Raw genomic sequence first — 25,346 nt, 5'->3', positions numbered from 1 at the left:
GCGCGCCCACGTTTTATTGAATAAACAATATTCTAAAATTATTCTATTTTCTTTAATTGCGATTAGAATTTTCGTATGGTTTTTTGACGGATTTTTTTCGCTTTTGTTTGCTTTCGTCAATTTCTTTTTTTTCAATTTTTGTGTTTTTAGGTCATCACGCGTACGCTCCGAATACAGAATTTCTGAAGCTTTTTTCACGGGAGAATAAATTTTTATTTGAAAAAACGTGTGACCTCGAGCTCAATAATTGTCTGACCTATTTCCACGTAGGCCACACTGGCGGCTCGCCAACTCGATTTTTTCTCACACTCGATGTTTCTTCTACTTCAGAATCCTATTGGCATTTCAATCGACTTCCGACAGCACCCGTTGAGCAAATCGTTCCAGACACAAGTTCAGTTTGTGAGTTTATAGGATTAGGTGCCGACTAAACCAGCTCAATTAGATTTTTACCGCTTCATCCTAACTTAGAACAATAGGGACTCGTGTTAATTTAGTTACTACTTTTGCTCTAGTTTATACTTTTTGAGTAGGCTGAGTATGTGTTGAAGACATCAACAGGTATACTGTAGGGCTCAGTCAATTCGATGATTGCTTCAAATGAGTACGATGCAACTGACAATATGTTCATGTGCGTACATTGTCGCAACAAGTCACATTTCTTGTGCCTTGTTACGAGCTGAGTCCTCTTTCGTCAGTTGTATTGACACTTTTACTTGAAGTAAGCGTCGGATTGACAAAAGAGTCTGGTAAATCGCGTTGTCGCTTCTTCCTGGCTATACTCACTAACTATGAACAAGATTTTTAAGTTGGTATTAAATTAGCAAGGGTTAAAATCTATCTGACATAGTTCTAAAGATTCACGGTGTTTTTTTCGGAACGTTTTTCTTTTTTTGCAATGTAAATGCGCTCGGACGCTAACAGGAATACTGTAGTAAAGTTATCGTTAGTCTCGACGCGATAGCTTTAAATTGAACTGCTGAGTCTTACGGTTTTGGACCTGGATTCCATTTTAAAAAATGCGCAAAAAAACGTTTCAAAAAACGTTCTGGAAAAAACACCGTGAAGATTGCTACTTTTCTGGCTTTTTCGATTATTTTAAATGAGGATAATGAACGGTAACGAGTTAATCGATGTGGGCCATAATCAGCTTCTGGATGACGAAGGGTCGATTGAGTTTTAAATAGGGACTCGTGTTAATTTAATTACTACTTTGGTCTAGTTTATACTTTTTGAGTAGGAGGCGCATGTGTTGAAGACAACAGCAGGTATACTGTAGGGCTCAGTTGATTCGACGATTTCTTCAAATTAGTACGATGCAACTTACAATATGTTCATGTGCGTACATTATCGCAGCAAGTCACATTTCTTGTGCCTTGTTACGAGCTGAGTCCTGGTTCGTCAGTTGTATTGACACTTTTACTTGAAGTAAGCGTCGGATTGACAAAAGAGTCTGGTAAATCGCGTTGTCGCTTCTTCCTGGCTATACTCACTAACTATGAACAAGATTTTTGAGTTGGTATTAGATTAGCAAGGGTTAAAATCTCTTTTATTTAGCTCTGAAGATTATCGTTGCTTTGAAAGTATTTTAACTTGAACTGAAGTGGCTGGAACGTTTAAGAAGAAATTGAAATTCGATCAGTTGGAAATAAGAAGATCAATTAATAATCCTTTGATTATCTGTTTTTTTCTTTTTGTTGGTTAGCAGTTCAGTAATCTTGTTGTTTTGGAAAGCACTAAAAATTGGAAAAAAAAGATTTCACTGAACTGTTGACCCTTAATAAAGTTGTTATTTTTGCATGATATTATTGCGGCACTGAAAAAACCGTAATTATATCAGAATGTGTTAATTTCTTCAAAACTCAACACTTTTTTCGAAGAATTAAAAAAATAATTTCAAAAAATGATTTCTAAAAATTCTGGAATTTACTGAGTATTATTGAATATTAATTTATTGGATATTGAATATCTAGATTATTTTGGAATCCCAAAAAATGGGAAATTTGAAAAATCGGAAACTTCTGAAATTTAGTACTTCGAACTTCTGAAAAATGGAAAAAGTATAGAAACCAAAAGATCCAAAATTTGAATTTTTCAGAAATTGAACTTTCGAAATCTTAGAAAATTCAAAATTTAAGAAATTAACTTTTAGTTTTTGGCTCCTGGACTTTTCACCCGACGTTTCAGAAGTTGGCAGTTCAGAAGCCGAGGTGTCAGAAACACGACGTTCCAGAAGCCAAAGTTTTGAAAACATGAGTAAATGAGTATATTCAAATAAGTATTGCTCATTTTTAACTGTAGTTTTTATGGAAAAAAAATCGAAAACCTGAATATTCATAAAAATGGGAATTTCAGTACTTTTCGACTGAATTTTTTCAAGTTTTTGTTTCTTTTCCATGAAAACCAAAGTTCTAAATAAGCATTACTTGTTTAAATATACTCATTTACTCAATTTTCTAAAACTTTGGCTTCTGAAACGTCGTGTTTCTGAACTGTCGGTTTCTGAAACGTCGGGTTCTGAAATGTCAATTTCTGAAACGTTGTCTTTCTGAAACGTCGGGTTCTAAAACGTCCAGGAGCCAAGTTTTTCAAAATATCAAATTGAGAAACTAGAATTTGAGAAAATCAACAAAGGGAAAAATGAAATTTGAAAACTGAGCAAATTTCCAAAATTCGCATGTTTTTGAACGCTTGAAATCGATAGTTCTGAAACTTCTAGGAAGTTATGAAATTCAGTAAAATTCAAAAAGAAATTCAAATTAAAAAATTCGAAATTTTTGGAATTTGGATTTTCGAAAACTGAAATTTTTCAGAAGCTTCAGGTTTTTTAGAATTTTCAAAAAGTTACAAAAAAACCCCGTTCAAAAAAATACAGAAGTGTTCAAGACATGTTCTACGCACGAAGACAATTCTGAAACGCGCGAAGACAGATATTCAAACTCAAACCCATTTTTTCTAGCGTAACTTTGCTGGTTTTGAATCTGACCATATAGTTTTTCAGCTAATGTTAAAATTTTTCACGACGACAAATTTTCAGTGATTTTTGTCAAAATTGGAACGAAAATCAAACTTTTGGCCAAAGTTGGTCACCGTTTGGACCGTACTTGGTGGATCCGAGCCAAATTTACATTTTTTATCTTAAAAGTGTCCCAACAAAGTGTCCCAACTCTCATGATATATAATATCAATGCATAAAAACTAGTTTGAATTTTTCTGTACAACACTATTTTCGATTCTCACAGAGAATGCGTCTTAAATAATTTAATTTTTATATTCATCTTTTTCGTAAATGATATCTTGGTTCAACGGTACACCTTTTGACAATTTTTGGTAACCGGTTAGTCAGAGAGTTTTGCTATCGATCAAAAAAGAATCAGTCAACGCGGACTGAAATTAACCTAGTAAGGAGCTTTCAAAGAAAATTTTTACAAAATGTCGAAAATGGGGGTACAGAATATTGTATTCAAAGGAAGAGGGTGGTGGAAATTTCCATGGAAAATATAGGAGAGAAGAAAAGAAATCTAGTAGTGATAAAATGAAACTGGTGGAAGAATGAAGAAACAAAAAACGACATAGAATACAATTAGCATACAATATTTAAAAAAGGATGTTTTGAAAACCCAGTCAATTCGTAACTATTCCACCATTCTCAAAAACTTTTCCTCTGTTTTATCCCATACTCCAAAGCTGAAAGAATCGTCCTGAATCTGAACAGATGCCGCACGATTATCTGATTCTCTAACGACGTATGCGTGGCTTCTGATTGGCTCCGTAGTATCGTTTTTTCTATTCCAATCAAAGCTGTAAAAATTACTGTCTATTTCAAAGCTAATTAACAAAAAAATAACTTACCGTTGAAGCACAGTGTGCGTTGGTGGTTGTTTGGTTGCATTAATATATTTTGCTCCAATTTCATTCAGAATTCGGTTCGGAAATCGGTTTTCATAACATACAACACTAATCCATAAGTATTCCAGATTTTGAAACGCTTCTCCTGATTTCCATCTATTCACAAGATCTATCAAATCTGACTTCTCGTATCTATTGCAGTACAAACCAATGTGTTTTCCCCGGAAATGACGTAAATAATCCGGACCGTTGAATTGGGGTGTATGTATATGAATAGATTCTGTATCATAGAATTTCGATTCCGGACTCAATGGTTCCGTTTTCGCATTCACACTCAATTGAATCGTTTTCAAAACAGGCGACAAGGAGAAAAACTTGTCAAAGTTTTTAACGTCCGCAAAATCCCCATCGAGATACATACCGACACAGAATGATACGTTTTTGAGTTTTGGAAGAAAAGGAATAAAAGCCTCTTGAGGCCAGTGCCATAATCGTGCCTGCCAATAATACTCCATCGAATTTCTAAAGACATCCAGAAAGTGGTTATGAATCGATTGAATTACGGATTCTTTTTCACATTCCGGATATGATGCTACAGGATATTTGTGATAATCGGTTAATCTGGAACAATAATAATTTTACAATCCATTGCTCGTTGTAACTCACTTAAACCCAATTATCTTTCCAGATACGTTCAACTGAAAACAATAGTTTTTGGAACCATCGTGTTTGAACATAGACAATAGCAGGTCGTTGACTCCGAGCGGAAATTTGTAATTATGTCCATCGCGAATACACACATTTGTTTTCCCATCCATTCTATTGTAGTTATACTCAATTGATCTGATACTTTCGAATCTCTTCTTTTGGGATGATTTTATCAATTTTCTCATGTTTTTAGAGACAAAGGAAAGTAGAAGTATACCGATATGATTCATGTTGTCGAGTATCTCCTTTTGCACCAAATTCGGATATTTGGATAAATTCATTTTTAGGTGTCCTGAAACTATTAAAAAAGATTGTAAAGAAAATCGATTGATTGAAACAGAAGGTGAGTCAGAAAAGAGGGGACATGACGTGGCAGATGCAGATACAGAAGACGTAGAGAGTAGATGACCTTGACTGGTGAACACACCCTACTACTCTGTCCCACAGGGACCAACTCTCCATGAAAGGCGAACTAGTTGGTTAGGTCTTAGCTCCTTTCTCAGAGTTAGTGGAAACACAGAGACCAAATCGATCAGGACCAACGGAAAGGACGCCTGGAGGAATGAAGGTTGTGAATTACTCCAAGACATGCTGTTAAATTTTCCAAACAACATGTTTTTCCTAGTGCGTCGGATTCGCATTATTCCTGTAAAGTTTTAGAATGCTGAGTTAATAATTTTTTATTGCAATCTTCCATGATTTCTTTGGTTGATACATATAAATTTAATATGGACAGGTGCGGGAGAAAACACTGAAACAATAAAAAATGACAATGACGTTAGTACAAGATTTAAACAAATAGTAAGTTTTGAATAGCTTTCAGATTCTGAAGATTAATACATTTTTGATAGATTTAATGCAAGAAAAGTTTTGAATGTATAATCGATAATACAATGAATTTGGGGGTGTTTAAAAATCCCTGTCAAGTCGTCCCTATGAAACAATCTTCAAAAAACTCTTCCTCTGTTTTGTCCCATACTTCAACCAAGAACGTTCTTATCGAAACCATAACAGATGCCACACGATTATCAGTTTCTCTGACGATGTATGCATGGCTGGTGATTGGAAACATTTTGTCGTTTTTATAACACCAACAGAAACTGAAAACTGATTGTTCATTTCGAAACTAATCCAAAAAAAACTTACCCAAAACGCACAGTGTACGTTTGCTGTCTGTTTGCATTAATGAATTTCGCCCAAATTCCATTCACAATTCGGTTCAATCAGAATTGTCATGAACAATTCTGATTTGTGCGAATTCCAAATTTTGAAACGCTTTTCCTGATTTCCATCTATTCACTAAATCTTTCAAATTTGTCTTTTCGTACCGATTACAGTTAAAAGAAAACTGTGTTCCTTGAAAATGGCGTAAAAAATCTGGAACATTGATTTGGGGTGTATCTATATGAATAGATTCTGCATGATAAAATTTGGATTCCGGATTGAATAATTCCATTTTCGTCTTCATGTGCAATTGAATCGTTTTCGCCACAGGAGATAAAGAGAAAAAGTTTTCAAAGTGTCTAACGTCCGAAACATGACCATCGAGATACAAACCAATACAGAATAGTGGTTATGAATCGATTGTATCACAGATTTTTTGTCGCATTCCAGATAGGATGCTACGGGGTATATGTATTCACCGAAAAAAACTGGAATAATTATTGTAATTCATTGCGAGTTGCAAATTACCTAAAATCAATTAACTTTCCAGATACGCTCAACTGAAAATTACCATGTCTATTTTCTTTGCGTTTCACAATTCTCATTATCATGTCGTCGACGGTTCTAGATAAACGTTTATGATATTTCTTTAAAGATTTACTTTCGTCAATAATATACACCATACACGATCCTTCCAATCTATGTATTATATTCATAATCAATTGATACTTTCGAACCTCTTCTTTTGGGATGATTTTATTAATTTCTTCATATTTTTTGACACAAAGGAAAGATGGAGTAGACCGATATACTTTATGTTGTCGAGTATCTCCTTTTGGACCAAACTCGGATATTTGGATAGAATCTTTTTCAGTTGTTCTGAAAATATTGAAAAGATTTCAGAGAAACACGATTGATTGACACAGAAGGTGAGTCAGAGAAGAAGGGAAATGACGTGGCAGATGCAGACACAGAAGACGTAGAGAGTAGATGACCTTGACTGGTGAACACACTCTACTACCCTGTCCCACAAGAACCATCACTCCTTTTAAGGTTGATTAGTTGGTCGGTCTTATTAGCACCTCTCGTCAGAGTTTTGTCAAGTGGAAAAACACAAAACAAATCGATTAGGAATAAATTTGGTGTGTCAGGTCTGGAGCAAAATTTCAGCATTTTTTAATCTGATTTTGCTGAGTATCAAGATGATTCAAATAAATTTTTTAAAAGTAATTAGTTGTTTTGGAACTTTGTATTGTCCTTTTCCAGCAGATAAAATTCCAAAAAATGCTAGCTTCCCAGGTTTGTTACGGAAGAAATGGAACTTCTCTTTCAGTTGTCAACATTTCTTGGCTTAAAAATCAGTGGCTCAATTTGGTTCGATGCTTTGCCTCAATGACTCAAAAGCTCAAAGTTAAAAATGTTTTTCTTCGTTTTTTATGGATAAATGTTCCATTCGTCTGACACTGATTACTGTAACAAACCAGGAAAATTCTCTTTTTTTGGGTACTAAAATCACTAATTAATTTTTAAAAATGAATTTGAATCATCTTGAGTCTCTACACAATCAGATTAAAAAGCTGAAATGTCTCTCCAGATTTGTCGCACAAAATGCTTTAATGGTAATTAAATTTGTAGTTCATATTTCTTCTGTAAGAGACCATGCTGGATAACTTTTCGCCATTGAAGAATCGAGAATCAAAAGCCTTTTGAGATGTTAAAACCCTCACAATTAGATTCAGTTTTCAACAGAAAAAACAACAAAAGTTCACATATTTTCTGGAACATTCTTCCTCTTCTTCTCCCTATACACCCCCACTTGTTCACAATATTTCCACCACAACATATGCTTCGCGTTTCACGAAGAAGTCTAAATTATTACACTGGTTTTATGTATACTTTTTCTCTACTTCCAGATTATTTTACCTTCCAGACGAATTGATTATTAATACCCCAAACTGGCAATATGGTGTCTTGTACTTCATTTTTACACCAATATTTTTTCTACCCTTTCTTCATTCCCTTAACATTTCCCATTTTTCCAAGATCCCTCTCTCTCTCTCTTCCTGATCCTTGGTTGCTTCCCTTCTCTCTTCTGATCATTTCTTTCCTCTTGCTCTTCCTATCTATCCCTAGAAAAATCATCGTCAGCTCCCACAAGAGTCTGCGTCTCCATTATCCCAATGATCTCTCCTCAAATCCTCGCCAGTCTCGGAGCATCTGCCGTCGTGAAAACTGTGTAACAATGTGTTTAGAAGTCAAAGAAGACGAAGGAGAAAAAGAAAGAGAAGAGGCCTCTTGTCTCCGCCCTCGGGTACCCGCCTACTCCTCCTCCCATCAGGGCTCTTCGACAGAGTCTTCAGAGCACAACAAACTCTGACAACATGGTGAGTCGTCTTTAGCTCCTCTTTCTTTTTTTCCATAACTTTATCATTTTCCTTTTGTAGGCTGAGGATATCGAAGAGATTCTTGCTGAGATCGACGGATCCCAAATCGAGGGTAAGCTCTTCATTTTCATTTTTCATTTTCTAACTTTGAAACAATTTCAGAGTACCAAAAGTTCTTCGATGCCTTCGACAGAGGAAAGCAAGGATACATCATGGCCACTCAGATCGGTCAGATCATGCACGGAATGGAGCAGGATTTTGATGAGAAGGTGAGTTGGGTTGTTGAGATTGAGATTGGGTTCTAGGGAAGTGAATACTTAAATCTAGAGCTAGCGATTTTGAAAAATCGAGTAGGAATTGTTCAAATTGGCATCTGATTGTTAACCTGTAGATAACTTTTAAGACGACCTAGTTTTAAATATAAGGGGGTTCTAGATTATTTCGTAAAACCAAGTTCTATTCGCGATAGGGACATCTCCTGAGTTAGACTGTCAACTGAGTCTGCAAATCTGCTGTAATCGGTTCCTCATTTGATAAAATCGCAAAATCAGCTCCACCCTGAAAAACTGAGCCATCTGGGTCAACACTACACCCCCGTTTTTGTTACAACGTGGTTGAGCTAATGGATGAGAAGAAATCTAGGGGAATGTGTTTTTCTGAGCGACTCAAATAGTTCATAGCTACAGTAACCCTGTCAATTAGATACATCTGCTAGGTTCTGATTTTAAATCATTTTATTTGATAGAAGATTATTCTGAAGTTAGCTTGAAATGGGCTCCTTTCTCTCCGAACCAAATTCCCTCCGTTTCCTCATACCCTGTCTTCCAGACCCTTCGCAAACTGATCCGCAAATTCGACGCCGACGGTTCCGGAAAGCTAGAGTTTGACGAGTTCTGCGCTCTCGTGTACACTGTTGCCAATACTGTCGATAAGGAAACGCTGGAGAAAGAGCTTCGTGAAGCCTTCCGTCTTTTCGACAAGGAGGTAATCAGAAAAATTCATTTCTAACTTTTTAAACATAGTTTTTTTACAGGGTAACGGATACATCTCCCGACCAACCCTGAAGGCTCTTCTCAAGGAAATCGCCGACGACCTCACCGATCAACAACTCGAGGAGGCTGTCGACGAGATCGACGAGGACGGTTCCGGAAAGATTGAGTTCGAGGAGTTCTGGGAGCTGATGGCCGGAGAATCTGACTAAATCTAATCAAATTCCTTTTTTAAATATTTGATCTTCAAAACTTTTGGGGATCAAAACTTTTTTCTTATTTTAAAACTCAAAACATTTTCTTTTTGTTTGTTCACAAACATCCATCCTGAATAAAAAGACTTTGTACATCATGAGCCTAATCCAGAGAGCCCACCCTGAATAGAATAGGGGGATTAGTGTAGTGTATCTATCACACTCCAGAAGCCCTGCACAACTTTATATCTGGTCTCTTTCCCGGCGGCGCTATGGAAACCATCATCCAGGAGAATAGGGAGAAGAAGGCGGAGGAACAAGCAGATGTAAATATGAATTAGAAGAAAATATATAGAAGAGGAGAGGAGGAATAAGAAGGAGGAGGAGACATCTATATGTAGGTATGCTCTCTTATTCCTCCTCCCGTCATTTTCTTCTCTCCTTGCGTCAAGAATCGGTGTACAAAATTTTTTATTACGGTAGATGTTTGAATCCTGAAGAGTGTGTATATAAGCTAGATTGATCCCTCTCGATTTGTATAGTGATGGCTGAATTTTTTTTTCTATTTTCTTTTTGTCCTTTTCTTTATTAGAGTTTTTATTTTGAAGTTCTAGAAAATCTAGAAACCTTGACTACGTAGATTTTTAATTTCAGAAGGGTTGTTGTTTTTTGAAATTCTTGGCTCTGTGCCAGTCCCAGCTGAAGGATTAAAATTCCTCCAGGAGAAGGCACATGATTTTCGGAAAGTTCGTTTTGAGGCATTTTCAAAATTAACATTTTCAAAATCATTCATTTAAAAAAATACTTTTAATCAGAATTCGAAGTTCAACTTTATATTTAGAAATGCCAGAATTTCGATAATTCTGAAACATTTTAATTCGACAATTCTAAAGAATCAAACATTTTAAATTCCGATAATACGGAAAATGAAAAATTCTGAATTTTTATCATTCTGAAAACCAACAATTCGGAATTTCGATATGTCTGAAAATCGAAAACTCAAAATTTCGAAAATTCTGAAAAACATTAATTCTCTACTTTTATAATTCTGAGAATCAAAATTTCTGAGTTTCGATTTTTTGAAAACCAGAACTTCTGAATTTCGATAATTTTGAGAAGCAAAAATTCGCAATTTCAAATATTCTTTAAATCAGAAATTCTGATAATAAAAATTCAAATTTTTCGATAATTCTGAAAATCAACATTTCTGAATTTCGATAATTCGAAAAATCTAAAATTCTGAAATTCGATAATTCTGAATTCTTTGAAATATTTGTTGATTTCCTTTACAATTTTCGGGACATTTCTACAAGGTTCCGTTTTGAAAATTTTCAGCAGTTCTCACACATTTCTCTGCTGTCTCTCTTTCACCATGCCCTCAAGCTACTCGTTCCCCTATTTTTCCCCCAATGTCTTATCTCTGATCACCGGGATCTTTTGGTGACGACAAAAAGGGAAACCCAATGAAAACCCTTTCAAATCAACCTTTCCCCCATCCATTCACCTCATTGTCTAGAAACCACTCACGTCAGCGGATTTCACAGAGTCTGAAAATCTATTTCTTTTTCAATCCTTTTCAATCATAAAATCCTCCCATTTTCAATTTCCTGTAGTTCTCATGAGTGTAACACTCCAACTAACTTAATCCCCTCCCTCCCATTTTCCCCCAAATTTATCCAAAATTTTCCAATTTCCGTTTGGCTCTTTTGCTCTTTTCGAGTCCACCACACTCTTCAGCTCATTCTTGTCATTCTTTCATGTCATTCGCATGTTTCCGTACCAACTCAAAAACTAGGTCAATATACCTCCCATGCTCTTTAAGCTTATAAGCTTATGCCTCTTACGTAAAAAGAGCTAAAATCCTCGGATCCTATAAAATTGCAGATTTTCCGTTCATTTCTGCTCCATGAGCATTGACCGTGGCGATCGAATAATTGTGATGATGTTTCGTTCGATATGTTGCTGTAAGAGAAGTGGTCAAGTCGCTGATTCCAGTGAAGAAATTATTGGGCAGCAGTTGAAAAATGTGAGTCAATTTTTTAAAAATCTAGATCTACTCCATTTTTATCCAACACTCTGCGAATCCTTCATTTATTGCTCAGGTTTTATTTTCAAGAACCGAGATGTTTTGTAACAAAGTCCAAGAATGCGCACTTTATTTTCTAATTGAGGAGTGAGGTTTCGGTGAAATTCCATTAGACGAAAAGTGGCAATTGGAAGGTCTGAGATGCACATTTAGCAGATATATTCAAAGGATTAAAAATCAGAAATTGTCTTGCCAGAAATAGATTTGAAAATAGAAATGATGGAGCACATTTTAGACTTTGGTTCCCAATGCTACAAATAACGATTTTCAAGATTTTGCCAGTTTAGCTGAAGTGATCTGTTTAGATTTCGATTCATACCGTGTTTGCTCTATTAGAAACTCACCCGATGCATGAACGTTGAGCTCAATTATCTAATTTTCTATAAGAGATCACGAAAATCTGCCAACTGAAAAAATGTTGGTTATAATATCAAAAACATTTTGTCAGTTGACACATTTTTGATATCTTTCACAAGAACCGAGTTATATAGGCTCAAAATTGACGGTTTGGGTGGCCTTCCATTAGAGGAAATACGGTATATTTCAATTCGATAAATAGTCAAATTCTAGCTCTTTCCAGATAAGTTTTTTCATACAAATGTTCCATTTTAGGTGTTCATCGTGTGTACACAAAACGTCTTGACACGTGCACTAACCGGCAAACTGATGGCAGCCCTCGAAGATCGGCACCTTCTTCCCGTACACATGAAGCTACTCCGACCGACTCAGGAAATGATAGATGTAATTGAAAAATATCTATCTCTCTTATTCTACTAACCCACTCTTCTTTGTTTCCAGAAGTCGGGTCTGTTGAAAGGCGAGAAACGCAGGCAACTAGACGATGCCTTGATGATTCTTGTGTTTCGTGGAAGGGAAGCCCAGTCGAGAGTCAACGATTGCATTAAGCATTTCAAGACGCAATACTCATTGCATAAGAGTAAGGGATCGGATAAGATAATGATAATGGGATGGGTTGAAGTTGGAGATTTATAGAAAAAACGGGGAAGAAATAAATAACCGATGAAGAGAAAATGATTTTTTTGAACACTTTGAGCTCAATTATCTTGGTCCCCTATAAAAGATATCAAAATGCTGTCAACTAATAAACTATTGCTGAAATTATGATAAACAATTTATCAGTTGACCACTTTTCATATCTTGCATAGGAACTGAGTGCACTTACAGAGTAGGTTTCTATCATAGCTTTTACGATAGCTCATCCTGATCCCCAAGTTTAAAAAATGACCTTTTTTGCGGCACTGTATTTCATCTGAATATATTTTTCGGACTGGTTGTCAGTTCATCTATTTTTGTAGTTTTGGAATTTTCCGAACAAACAGGACAAATCGTGTTTGATATTTTCTATTTTGAGTTCAAAATGAACTGAAAAATTGTGCTTGTCTTTTGCCCAATCATTAAATTGTATGAGTCTCATGCTTCCTTCACATTTTGAAAACATGTCTGATTCTCAAAATTTCAGACGACATCTACTGGACGGATAATGATCAACACGCGAAGCACGAGGAGGAAATCTGGTTCAAGTTCGTTGTTTTTTTCGTTTCTCTTCTCGTGTTACCTACACATGACTTTTTTCCCATTATTTTTTTTTCGTTTTTGAAATTAGAGAAGGCGAACAGCTGTTTTTTTAGAAATGACGAAGTTGTGGTGGTAAATGCAGCGGCGAACGGGGAGGTGGCAACAGCAGTGGTTGGGGAAAATGTGCCGGCACAGAATGGGTTCGTGATTGTGATATAGAGTGATGAGGGCAACTATAAAAATTGTCAAAATGTCGATATCCTTAAATTTATTTTAATTTAATAGTACGATACCGTATAAGCTGTAATAGAAAGTTCCCCTGCACTGTCAAGTTTGAGCTCAATTATCTCGGTTCCTTTAAAAGATATCAAAAATCAGTTAACTACACAGGTGATTCGCGAACGCGAAGCGTCCGTAACGGACCCGTTCGCATTTTACCTGTGTAACAAAATGTGTATCATATTATCACCAGAATTTTGATAGTAGACGAATCCTCATCATCTCCCATAGGAACCGAGATGATTGAGTTGAAGTATACGTATAAGTTGGGATTCTATTAGAAGATTTCCGGCGTGAGAGGCTCCGGTTAGGGAAAAATTTAGGCTTGAAATCAGAACTTGCCTGTAACAATTTTCGAGATATTTCTTATAGCGAGGAAGGGTTTTCTCAAAAAGGACAACAAAACAACAGTATGCTAAAAAAACAATTCAGAATCCTAGAAGAATCCTCCCTGGCAAGTGTCAAAATCGAAATAGCGAATCCAGAAGTTCACTCAATCGTTTCTACGGAAGGTGGCCAAGGTTTGAACACAACAATCTTTTCTCACAAAAATATTCGTTTTCCAGGGCCCCATATGTCCGTCAACTCCAGTCAACTTCCATCTCCAATCCCTCAACAAGCCGACGAGCATCCAACACCCCATCCAATTGTTCATCATATAAAAGAAGAAATAAAAGATGACGTGGAAGTGATCAGTGACACAGCAGATATTCTGGAGCCTCATCCATCACCGATTCCAGTTCTGATTGCTCCGGTGCTTCCAGATATTCATCAACCAACCAAGATTGAAACTTAACTTACATTTTCTTGTGATCTATTGATCTCAAATGTTTGTATATAACCTTTCAAGAATCTGAATTTCTGAATCTGAATCTCTGCTGTCTAAAAACTCTCCATGTTATTTTTATCCTCATTTATTCTCACTTTGGAAACAAAATCCTATCATAAAGCAAAGCCAATAAACTTTTTGAGATCAAGATCCAGAAAAAAGACATAAATATGAAAGTGATTTGGAATGAACAGTTAATCAGAAACTCTAGAAAAATCTAGAAAGAAACTAGAAAAATTATCAAAGAAATCGAACCGAAGATAGTCATCCAGAGACGATTATCCATGTCTCCCAAGTATTCATATCTCACGAATCGCTTGTTTTCATTTTGTTTCCCGTGACGGGCCACCCAGTTGAGCCAGAATTTCTGGTATCCATCGTGAAATTCGCGGTGTTGTGCAAGCATCTTGGCTAGCTTCTCGCTTCGCGACCAGTACCTGGAAATTCGGAATTTGAAAATAAAATACAAGAATAAAGAAGAACACAAAGTCTCAGCTTAATAAATTGAAATTACACAGTTACAATCGAAAGAACAGTGCTGTTGGTGCAAAAAACGACCTAAACTGAAATTTTTTATGGAAACAAGCTCAAAGTAAGAACTTTTTATAGAAACATCCGCAAAAATTTAAATATTTGGTAATTCGTAACAACTTTTCACCAATGAACCTCCTCCACCCTCCCCCATACCTTGATAAATTCTGTCTCATCTTGCCCATCATCTCATCCAACTTCCCATCATTCAACTCAATAATTGTCATCAACTCGGCTGCACCCAAATCCACAACTCTTGCCAAATTCGAAGCTTGATCTCCTTGAAGAGGCACACCAAGTACTGGAACACCAAAAAGACCCAATTCATTGACAGTATTGATTCCTCCATGACAAATAAGGAATTCTATATTGTCATGAGCCAAAAGTTCTTTGATTGGGACCCAAGAGCTAACCATAACGTTGTCAGGAACAGTTAGATTATGGATTCGCTTGATGTCTTCTGTTGATAAATTCGATTGCCAGATGATAAGTCCAGGCTGTTTTGAGAAAGTTTCGAGAAGAGATTCCAGGAGTTCAAAGTGCATTTTATCCACTTGAGCGACACTTCCAAAAGTGACTAATACAAACTTCTCAGAATGCACTCGATCCCAATCAATCGTTTGATACTTTTCTCTCATTTCCAATTGTCTCTGATGAACAATGGTACGGTCAGAAACCATATTGAACATCCAAGAACGTCTTCTAAGTTTTGAATTTTGTGGACGATGACACGTGGCACATTCCGCGGAGATATTTGAAATATTACTTCTTAAAATAACAGGATCAGTGAAGGAAACAGTGGACGGGTGAATGTTGAAATGTTCCGATGAGCTGATATAGTTTTCTGGAGCCATGGTAGATGCAGCTCCAAAGAACTTGATTCGGTTATTGATGGGACGAATTGGTTCGAAAATCATTTCAGCTCTACTGGCGAAAATCGGACGTTGAGCTTCGTTCAATTCAACTTGGATCTAAAAAAATCGGAGAATCAGTTTCAATAAATTACCCTTTTTTGCAAATACCCATGGATAATTTCTCTTGGCAAACATTGTATCAAGTGTGTTCATTTGAACGAAACGAGTAACCATAATGGCAATATGAAATAGTACGTTTTGGCATCTTTGAAGAAAACTCATCGTGTTACTTGAGAGACGAGTACCTGAAAAACACCTCAAGTAGTAAATTTCAAAATGGAAAATATAATACCAGTTTTAGGAACAGATGCTGGTGATGCTGGAAGATTCAAAGATGTTACGTAGCCGTCTGAAAGTGGCCAGTTGGAGAATTGGATGACGGAAGCGTTGAGGAGATGGGCAAGACCTCCCATGCATTCCTGAAAAGTACATACCGTAAAAACTTAACAGAAGGTCCTTAGCTTTAAAATTTGAACTGACTTATCTTTTTGTAAAAGTCTGTAAAAGATATCAAACAGTTTTCAACTGATAAACTGTTAATCACTATATCAAAAAGTCTTTATCAAATGACACATTTTTATATCTTGCGTAGCAGCCAAGATAAAGTATGACTTGACAGTTTGGAAACCCTTCTATTACAGGTTTTACGTTAAATCCGTTCATCTTTTGATCTCAGACAATTCCTAATCGGAAAGTTTTTTACGTCTATGGGTTTCTATCTTTTTCCAATTTCTAGACTATAGTACATACTTCTTTTTGATCGCTGACCAAAATCAATTCGTCTTATTCCATTCGCAAAACAAAAAATCACATTGTTTCGGGTCAGACATATATTTCTATAGTTCGTTTTTTTGATCCTACGTCATCACCGCACCCCCAACAAACCCATTTCCCAACAGATCAATCATCAAAATACCTGCAAGAAGTGATCCAATACCGCCACCGATACGTTCTCATTTCTCAGACGTTGATATCTGGGATCGTCCATCATAACTGTGCAATACTCCTGATGTCGTTGCAACATTCTGAAAATGGGCGTTTTCAGTGGAGCGCGCTTTCTTCAGCCTTACACCACAAAGTCCTTGATTCCTTGTATATTGAAAGGGCGATCGAAATCAAATGGTACATTTTGTCTCCATATCAATCTTCCTGTGTTCTCTTGTAGGTAGTTGGCTATAAGAATAGTTTTTGTGACCGATTAGACAATTATGGGTCATAAGTAAGTACGCTTTTTTTTACTATACCACACGTTGACATGAATGAACAATTTTTGAAATTCGCGTGCAAAATGATCGAATGACCGTGAAATCAGAATTGGGTGATAGTGGAAGGAAGCAATCTGTTTTTTTTTCTGTCTCTCAAAAGAATTCTCCGAAAATTTCCCTTTCCAAACTAAATATATATCATCTACACACCGGAAACTTTTCGTCCCTGTCTAAACCAGAAATCAGAAAAATAAAAGAACCCAAATCACAAAGGAAACCCTTCTGACTAACGGCTAACCTCTCTCATCAATTCCGACTATTGACATTCGATTCCAATGGTCTGGAAGTGGAATTTCACCGAATCCAAAATCGTAAAGATACGTTTGAATCCATGTGATGTTGTTGCCATTTTCGTCGAGTTGAGAGCCGACCTGGAATGAGAAAACGGGCTAGTTATTATACAGGTTTAATGGATTTCTGGGAGAAAAGTTTTTAGGTCCAACGATTTTTTCACATTCCCTAGTACACGGTATCTTGCAAATTCGACTCAATTTATATCCTTTCCTATAGAAGATACCAAAAAGTGGTAAACTGACAAAAATTTTATCATAACTTCAAAAATATTACCTCAGTTGACCAATTTATACTATATTTCACATGAAGCGAGAAAAAACTGGCTCAAAATTGACAGTTAGGCGAGTTCTTTTGACGCAGGTTTTACGGTAAGTGTCTTTTTAAAGCACAAAATTAATAGTTCAAGTCAGGGTAATTTCTTTCCAAACAGCTAATACAATATACAAATTCAGAATCCATTTTTTATTATACAACAAGAACCAATCCTCCCAGGAGCACTCCCTCGTCCACACCCTGTACAAGGTATAGTGGATGGCGTAAGTCGTGAAATGTCAGCTGCTCTCCCCGACACCCCTATACATTGCGTTGCAAATTTATACGGCCGCTCATGTTTTGGGTCATAACTTTTGAACCGTTTAAGTTATCAATCTAATTTTTTGAAACTCGGATTTGGGATGACAAGATACATTTATTTACCAATTTTCGTAATGGAAACTGAAAAACTACCCGAGTCATCTGAAAAAATCTGATCAATCAGCAAACGACCACGGGCATAATGTCAAGGTGACAGAAAAAAACATACATAATGAAAACAGTTGTTTACAGTGCTATTAATGATAAATAATCAAAATCAGACCCCTCCGTCTTTCCTGGAGGACATGATCTACCCGATCTTTGGAGTGGCCGTATAAATTTGCAACGGTTGCAAATGTCATATTTTCAGATTTTTTTAGATAGCTCGGGTAGTTTTTTAGTTTCCATTACGAAAATTGACAAATAAATGTATCTTGTCATCCCAAATCCGATTTTCAAAAAATTAAATTGATAACTTAAACGGTTCAAAAGTTATGACCCAAAACATGAGTGGCCGTATAAATTTGCAACGCATTGTATAAGTGAACCGCCCGTTTTTGGTATTTGTTCTTCCGAGAACATATACTAAAATTGGAACAATACAGAGAAGATTAGCATGGCCCCTGCGCAAGGATGACACGCAAATTCGTGAAGCGTTCCAAATTTTTTGACCAGTTTTGGGTCAGCTACTGTAGATGCTCTATTACAACGCTCCAACTTTCAGCTCAATTATCTCGGTTCCCATAGAAGACATAACAATTTTGTCAACTGATAAAAAGCTTGTCATAATATCCCCAATATTTGTATAGTGTGCAGACTTTTATATCTCTCAAAAAAATGAGATAATTGAGCTTAAATTGCAGTTAATGAAGAATGTTTGCCTTTTTTACATTAAATTTCCAGGAAAAGATTTCCTACGATGTTTCGTAAATTCTGATGATGAACTACTTTTCGTATATTGACTTTTAAAATAATTGAAACCGAATCTGGGTCAAAAGAAATTATCATGGAGGTTCCAATTTTCGAAATATTTAATCATGCTGGATCATTGCGACGTCACAAATACTATCTCAAATCACTTATCAAAAACTCAACAAAAATATCTTCTCAATTTCTCTCTAATAGAGTAATCAGATGTTGGAACTTTTTACCCGTCAAAGTGTTTCCGGTGAAGCCCTCGTCAGCGGCTTTCAAAAATCGACTATTATCCTGTGATCTAAAACATTTTCTTGTCTTGAATTCAACTATTTACTAACTCGGTTTTTCCTTCATCTCCTAATTACTACAAATGTATGTCCCTGTTATATCTCCTAGTTTCATAGACATTTCACGTGTTAGTGGTTTTCTCCCCTTCGTTGAAATAAATAAATAAATAAATGTTATCCTTATCATAGTATAGGTAAGGGTCACCAAAATTCGTTCAGAAGAGTCAATTAATCCTATTGTCTATAGTGGAAAATAGAAGCTTCGATTTGATTACTAATTTTTCCAGTCACTCAACAATAAACTAATTAAATCGCGTTAACAGAACACACTTTTGATTCAGTTCGGGTAGACTCTTGAAGACGTGAAAACAACAGAAAATTAGTGGAACGTTTTTTGAAGTTCCCATTGGAAAGAAACATCCAAACACCAAAACGGAAATTTCAAAAACCACCAATGAAACGGTTCAGCTAAATTGGTCAGCTGTTAAAACTGCAGTTTTTTCAGTTAGAAAACTGAACAATTACATTCTAAACATCTGCCATCAAGGCTATTTCCTTCTGATGCCGTTTGATAAGATAAGAGAACTTTTCGAAATAAAAAGAAGCGAACCTGTTTCATCATTACATCGTGGCTGAAACATCCTGTGGATGGGAATAGAGCTATTTTTGCTCCAAGAGCACTCCAACACAGAATAGATAAAAATATAAAGATGATACAGGTCATCTTGGTTTCTCGACTCAAAAATGGCCTCACTCTTTCGCGCGTCTTCTACCTTTTTTCAACAACGCCCCCTCATCCTTCTCATTCTCTCTTCTTCTCCATCGTCACGTCTTCTTCTTCTTCTTCTCCTTCTTCTTCAACTTCTTCTCTGTCGTCATCAGGTAGTAGGAATGTATTAACTGCCAATCTTTCTCTCACTTTGATTCGTTTAAATTGCCCTGACCCACCGCTACTGCTTACTGCTAACACGAATCTCCTCTTTCCGTTAGAATACGTCGACGTTGTGTGTCTTCGAAAAAAAGGGTAGAAGCAGTGACAAAAGGTTAACAATCAAGAACTTATTCGATGACGAGAATAGAGGGCATGATCGGATTGATACAAAGTTCATTTATGGTATCATTCGGGCTATTTTGATATTTGGTCTTTTTCGAAGTATCAAGAGGCCGATGAAGCCGATGAAGTTGAAATTGTGAACAAAACAACATACCAGATGATTGAGTTCGGAAAGCACCACAACCTTCAATAAGAATTGACCGGCTTCAAAAGCGGTATCATGGTCTAGACCAGCAAGCCCCACCGACGAGTTTTTCCTCGGCCCGCATCCGGTTATTGATTCAAATGATTGTTGTTTCTTATTGGAGGTTGTATCTCTCCGAACTCTATCATTTGGTATGTTGTTCCGCTCACAATTTCAATTTTGAAGCAAGTTATTAGACGGCCCGTCCCGGTATGGAATCGGGCCGTCGGTGAGTATGCTCCTAAAGATCAAAATACTGAAGTTTTGCTGGATGGATGTGAGCACCGATAAAAAATGTTCAGAAACTTCCACAAAAAACTTTATTAACAAAAAAAATGGGCATTTAAAACACAGAAAAAAAGAGCATGAAAATTTTGAGACGATTGAGACGACTGTATGAGAATCACTTCTCACTGAAATCGGCGGTTTTCGAAGAGGATCTGGAGAGAGAAGTCGTCTCACGACTATCCAATGGCATTGATGGAGAGCTGTTTTTTTTGGTTTTTCGAACTTTCAGACTTCCTTTCGATGACTTCTCACTCATATCCGATCTTTCCATGGAACGAGATGGAGGCTTTTTGATCGAAGAGGTCGATTTCGATTTGGAAGAAGCACCTTTTGATTTCTCCACTTCGCTCATTGAGGTGGACGGAACTGGAAATTCATAAATACTTGATTCTCTAAATCTTCATTCAAAAAACCTTTCATATCCGGTTTCTCACTTTTCATATCCAAATCCTTTGCTCCGATCTTATTATTCTTCTTGCATGGAACCTTGAGAACAGTCTGACGGAACCATATCGCAATCACAACTGCCACGATATTCACAAAAGTTAGACAAGCGAGTACAAGCCAGGCACCGGCAGACTGTTTGTCGAAAATCATGTAGATCAACCAGTAGATCTCACACGAAGCAGTCACCAGTTGGAAACTGATGTACACTGCGATCCAGACTGCAAGAATGATAATAGGATCGCTACAAGACTATGGATGAAGAGCTCTTACTATTCTTCTGAAGAGCAATGTAGACGATACCAGGAACGGCAACGATCACTTGAAGAAGAGCCAACAGATAATGTGAAGCTACAGGATACCCGAATGCAATTCCGATGGTTGTGAGGATAGTGATCGAGAAGCTCAGACCGAATTGAATGAAGATGATTGCTTGTAGAATGGTCACAGAACTCGGCGATTCTTTTTTTAGTGACATGTTTGCTCTCTGAAATTCGGGACTCTAGCGAGGTTGTCGGAAATGACGGCCGGCCTGGATCAGTCGCGGCCCTGTTTTCGACAGCCTAGATCCTGAGTTGACTCACTTCAGAAAGCTACGATGCAGATGATGATGGTTGTGCGGGATGTCGATGAATCACAGATTGATATTGGTGGTTCTTGGGCACCAAGCTCGGTGATTGGATACGTGGTTGCAAAAGCGAAATCTCTGAAGTAGGTCAGGTTCACGTAGACAGGATCCAGGGAGGAGGGAACCGAGAAGAGAAGAGCACACGTTCTGCATGAAATGTATGTGGCACAAGACGGGTTACTGTAGATAAAAAATATTAGACAATGTAAAGGATTACTGTAGCAAAAGATCCATAACCTGAAAAGTGCTTATATACTGCGACATTATCTTATCCGTACGCGAACGGTTCTGAGAACTTAATACCTATAGAACCAGACAAATCTGGAAAAAGTTCTGAATTCGAGTTTTCAGCAATTTAAAAAATTACAGAGGAGGTTTCCAGAACTCCAATTTTTCTTTTCTTCAAGTACTGAATAAATGTCTTCTCGGTTTGTGTTACACTACAAGAACCAATCTTCCCAGGAGCACACCCTCCTCCAACCGCTGTACTAGTGAATAGCGTAAGTCGTGAGATGTCGGCTGCTCTCCCAGATACCCCTGTATAAGTGAACCCAGCGTTTCATGTATTTGTTCTTCCGAGAACATATACTAAAATTGGAACAATACAGAGAAGATTAGCATGGCCCCTGCGCAAGGATGACACGCAAATTCGTGAAGCGTTCCAAATTTTTTGACCAGTTTTGGGTCAGCTACTGTAGATGCTCTATTACAACGCTCCAACTTTCAGCTCAATTATCTCGGTTCCCATAGAAGACATAACAATTTTGTCAACTATAAAAAGCTTGTCATAATATCCCCAATATTTGTATAGTGTGCAGACTTTTATATCTCTCAAAAAAATGAGATAATTGAGCTTAAATTGCAGTTAATGAAGAATGTTTGCCTTTTTTACATTAAATTTCCAGGAAAAGATTTCCTACGATGTTTCGTAAATTCTGATGATGAACTACTTTTCGTATATTGACTTTTAAAATAATTGAAACTGAATCTGGGTCAATCTTATCCTTATCATAGTATAGGCAAAAGTCACCAAAATTCGTTCAGAAGAGCCAATCAATGCTATTGTCTGTAGTGGAGAATAGAAGCTTCGATTTGATTACTAATTTTTCCAGTTACTCAACAATAAACTAATTAAATCGCGTTAACAGAACGCACTTTTGATTCAGTTCGGGTAGACTCTTGAAGGCTTGAAAACAATTGAAAATTAGAAGCTTTCTTTAGTTTTTCAATCACAGTGCAAAATATATATGGGAGAAGAGGAAAGGGGAGATAGATCACATAAAAGGGGAAAGGAAAGATAGAAACTATAATAGTTTTCTTGATGGTTAGATGTTCGGGGATTTCACAGAATTTCCAGAGTCCCAGCGAAACGAAAAGCAGTAGACCGAACAATAAAAGAGTTAGAAAATCATCGAAACCCCATTAGTTTTTCTTCAACTCGATCCAAAACTTGTCCACCTTGTTGCTGCTTCTGTTGAGCCATTTTCCGTTCTTCTCGAGCTCCCACTGAAAAATTCTTCGATTCACAAGCCGATCCTATTTGAGAGCTCACCTGCTTGTAGAGCATCTTCTTCAATGCCTGATAGTGTCCGGCTGCCTTCTTGGCTCTCGAGTACTTGAGAATCTTCTTGTTGGCAGCGTCCAATTGGAGGTAGGCTTTGAAAATTTCCTGTTTACAGATCGAAGCGGCCGTTGTCTCGGATTCCAATTTCCCATTCTTGCCAATGAAATCCATTCGATTGAGATGAGCAACCCAGAAGAATGTGTGCTCTTGGGTGAGCGGTGGAGAGGCTCTCTGGATAATTGAATAGTCTTACTTTATATCAATTTTTCCGAATTTGATTAATTTTCTATCGTCGAAAAATACCTACCGTATTTGCTCTAATGTAAGGCCATCTTTGCCCGTGTAATTTGAGCTTAACTATCTCGGCTCCTATGAGAGATATCACAAATTTGTCAACTGATAAAATATTGGTGATATTATGATAAGCAATTTATTAGTTCACAAATTTTTAAAATCTCTCATAAAAACCGATACAATTGAGCTCAAGGTGCACGTATCAGGTGACCTTCTATTAGAGGGAATACGATAGTTGGCGTGTCTTAAATGACTCACCAAAATAGCTAACAATTGCGGCTCGTCTATACAGACTGCAAAGTTTTTGCGGATGTGCTTTCTCATTTTGCGCATCGTCTTTTTATCTCCAGATACCAACAGACTTGGATGTGCGGATTTCTCTAGCTCCGAATATCCTGATGTCTTTATGATTGAATTTTCGGGGTTCTGCAAAAATAGAAAAATGGATGGCTTGGAGGAGAGAAAATAGAAAAAGACAAGACACAAAATCTTTGCAAATCTAGAGTGTCTAGATGTTAGCATGAACTACCAAAAATTAAAAAAGCTCGAAGTTCTTCAACTCCAAAGTTTCAGAATTTAAAAATTCCAGCATTCCTCTTTACTCACTGGAATCATTTCCATGGGTGGACATTCTCGATCCTGGAACTCCAGCTTGGAAAACAAAACGGCCCAAATATCATAGATCTGAAGTGGTGGTTGGGATCCAATCACGAACTTCGTAATGTAGACTGGATTCAGAATGTTCGAGAGAAGCGCTCCCTGGACCCCCAGTGCCACCCAGCGGCGAATTTTGTTCATGAGGCAGTGGTTGGTGTCGTGCCTGAACCAGAATCTTAGATCCCGAACCAGAATCTGTTCCCCTCCAACATCCCAAAAACTCACTCCTTCATAGCTTCAGTTCCCCAGTAGACGTACTCACAAACGTAGGAGAACGTTGAGTACATGTACAACTGACACGTGGCTTTCATCTGAATCTCTCCCTCATCGTTCCTTTCCATTACGTCTGATGATCCTGCCTCCAACTTCTTGATCTCACTGATGAAGTATCTCAGCAATCCACGACGAGCGAGAATCAGTGGATTCACATGCATCAGTTGATCTTTGTTTTTCGGTTTCGTCAATTTCTTTCTGTCGGTGTTCTCGTTGGAACTGGAAGCAAATGAGACTACAGACAACTCTCCGTGGATGTTGAGAAGGAATCTGAAATGAAGACGCTTTGTTGAAATCCTGAAAATTCAAATTGTCAACTTACGCTGCAAAAGCCTTCGGATCCTCATGATACTGCTCACACTTCTTTGAGTAGAGCTGAATGGCACATTGATCGATTTCTTTGGCTGTACACTCTCTCGGATTGAAGACGTCGTCTTCCAGATTGACAGGTTCCAGAGACTCCGCATTAGTCACCATTTTCTAGAAATTTAGATTTTCTCAAAGTTTAATGAGAGAAAGTGGGAAAGAAAAGAAGTGTGAGCTTGTGAATAACTGATCAAGCAAATGTGATGTGCTCTTAGAAAAATTTTTCGAAACTAAACAAGTGTGTTGAGTGACATTTCGCTTGTCCTAATTACATGGCTACTCAAGGTTTTATACTCCAAAGGTCATGTTAATTATTGGGTTGGCTTAACCAAAAGTTTTGCATTGATATTTACATGTATTTTTGAATTCGTCAGTTAAATTTATGATCTCAAACTCCCTGAAAATGTATTTTTTTGAGAAGGCGTATACGGTAGCTTTTCACAAATTAAAGTACCGTATTTGCTCTAATATGTTCATGTTTCACTGATTCTCCTAACCGTTGAAGTCTGATAGTTTTTGACACTGTTAGACTCCTGGAAATTTTCAGTCAACGTTCAGAAATCTTTGAACATTTTTTTCAGGACATCCCATTTTTAATTTATGTTCATATTGGTCTTTTTTCACCTGCATGGGAAGGAAATAGGAAGAAAACAAGCTACGAATGAGTCAAAATGAGAAGACAAAAAAGAGGGAGAATAGTAAAACTTTTCTGACAAGAAGAAAAAAGAAAGAAGAGAAAGAAGAAGAGCCTACTTTTTCTTTTTTTTCTCTTTCTGAAATGGAGCCTCCGGTCT

General features: G+C 37.1%; 6 protein-coding genes across 6 annotated transcripts; 2 read left to right on the top strand and 4 right to left on the bottom strand.

Moving 5' to 3' along the window:
• Positions 1 to 3,848: 3,848 nt before the first annotated feature.
• CBG10772 lies at positions 3,849 to 4,838 on the bottom strand (the record flags this gene model as incomplete). The annotated part of the gene is made up of 2 exons (XM_002639906.2): positions 3,849 to 4,470; positions 4,516 to 4,838. The coding sequence occupies 2 exons, from the start codon at positions 4,836 to 4,838 to the stop codon at positions 3,849 to 3,851; spliced, it is 945 nt and encodes a 314-aa protein (XP_002639952.2).
• A 3,264-nt stretch (positions 4,839 to 8,102) lies between these two features.
• Positions 8,103 to 9,306, top strand: Cbr-pat-10 (the record flags this gene model as incomplete). The annotated part of the gene is made up of 5 exons (XM_002639905.1): positions 8,103 to 8,105; positions 8,166 to 8,217; positions 8,268 to 8,374; positions 8,934 to 9,089; positions 9,139 to 9,306. The coding sequence occupies 5 exons, from the start codon at positions 8,103 to 8,105 to the stop codon at positions 9,304 to 9,306; spliced, it is 486 nt and encodes a 161-aa protein (XP_002639951.1).
• Positions 9,307 to 11,194: 1,888 nt separating this feature from the next.
• Positions 11,195 to 13,985, top strand: CBG10770 (the record flags this gene model as incomplete). The annotated part of the gene is made up of 7 exons (XM_045236311.1): positions 11,195 to 11,314; positions 11,987 to 12,115; positions 12,173 to 12,311; positions 12,855 to 12,915; positions 13,024 to 13,110; positions 13,622 to 13,710; positions 13,756 to 13,985. 7 exons carry the CDS (start codon positions 11,195 to 11,197, stop codon positions 13,983 to 13,985), a joined length of 855 nt encoding a protein of 284 aa, XP_045094354.1.
• Positions 13,986 to 14,235: 250 nt separating this feature from the next.
• Positions 14,236 to 19,524, bottom strand: CBG10769 (the record flags this gene model as incomplete). The annotated part of the gene is made up of 8 exons (XM_002639903.2): positions 14,236 to 14,455; positions 14,706 to 15,520; positions 15,572 to 15,708; positions 15,756 to 15,882; positions 16,380 to 16,488; positions 16,534 to 16,636; positions 16,967 to 17,099; positions 19,411 to 19,524. The coding sequence occupies 8 exons, from the start codon at positions 19,522 to 19,524 to the stop codon at positions 14,236 to 14,238; spliced, it is 1,758 nt and encodes a 585-aa protein (XP_002639949.2).
• A 917-nt stretch (positions 19,525 to 20,441) lies between these two features.
• Cbr-sst-20 lies at positions 20,442 to 21,248 on the bottom strand (the record flags this gene model as incomplete). The annotated part of the gene is made up of 3 exons (XM_002639902.1): positions 20,442 to 20,692; positions 20,740 to 20,991; positions 21,044 to 21,248. The coding sequence occupies 3 exons, from the start codon at positions 21,246 to 21,248 to the stop codon at positions 20,442 to 20,444; spliced, it is 708 nt and encodes a 235-aa protein (XP_002639948.1).
• A 1,572-nt stretch (positions 21,249 to 22,820) lies between these two features.
• Positions 22,821 to 24,663, bottom strand: CBG10767 (the record flags this gene model as incomplete). Its single annotated transcript, XM_045236300.1, has 6 exons — positions 22,821 to 22,904; positions 22,951 to 23,193; positions 23,515 to 23,682; positions 23,863 to 24,076; positions 24,139 to 24,456; positions 24,509 to 24,663. 6 exons carry the CDS (start codon positions 24,661 to 24,663, stop codon positions 22,821 to 22,823), a joined length of 1,182 nt encoding a protein of 393 aa, XP_045094353.1.
• Positions 24,664 to 25,346: the final 683 nt, after the last annotated feature.

This window comes from Caenorhabditis briggsae (assembly GCF_000004555.2).
Source record: "Caenorhabditis briggsae complete genome, chrI, whole genome shotgun sequence".
In the NCBI taxonomy this organism is placed as follows: Eukaryota; Metazoa; Nematoda; class Chromadorea; order Rhabditida; family Rhabditidae; genus Caenorhabditis; species Caenorhabditis briggsae.
Note: the sequence above shows the minus strand (reverse complement) of the source record. Positions and strands in the feature narration are given on the sequence as shown.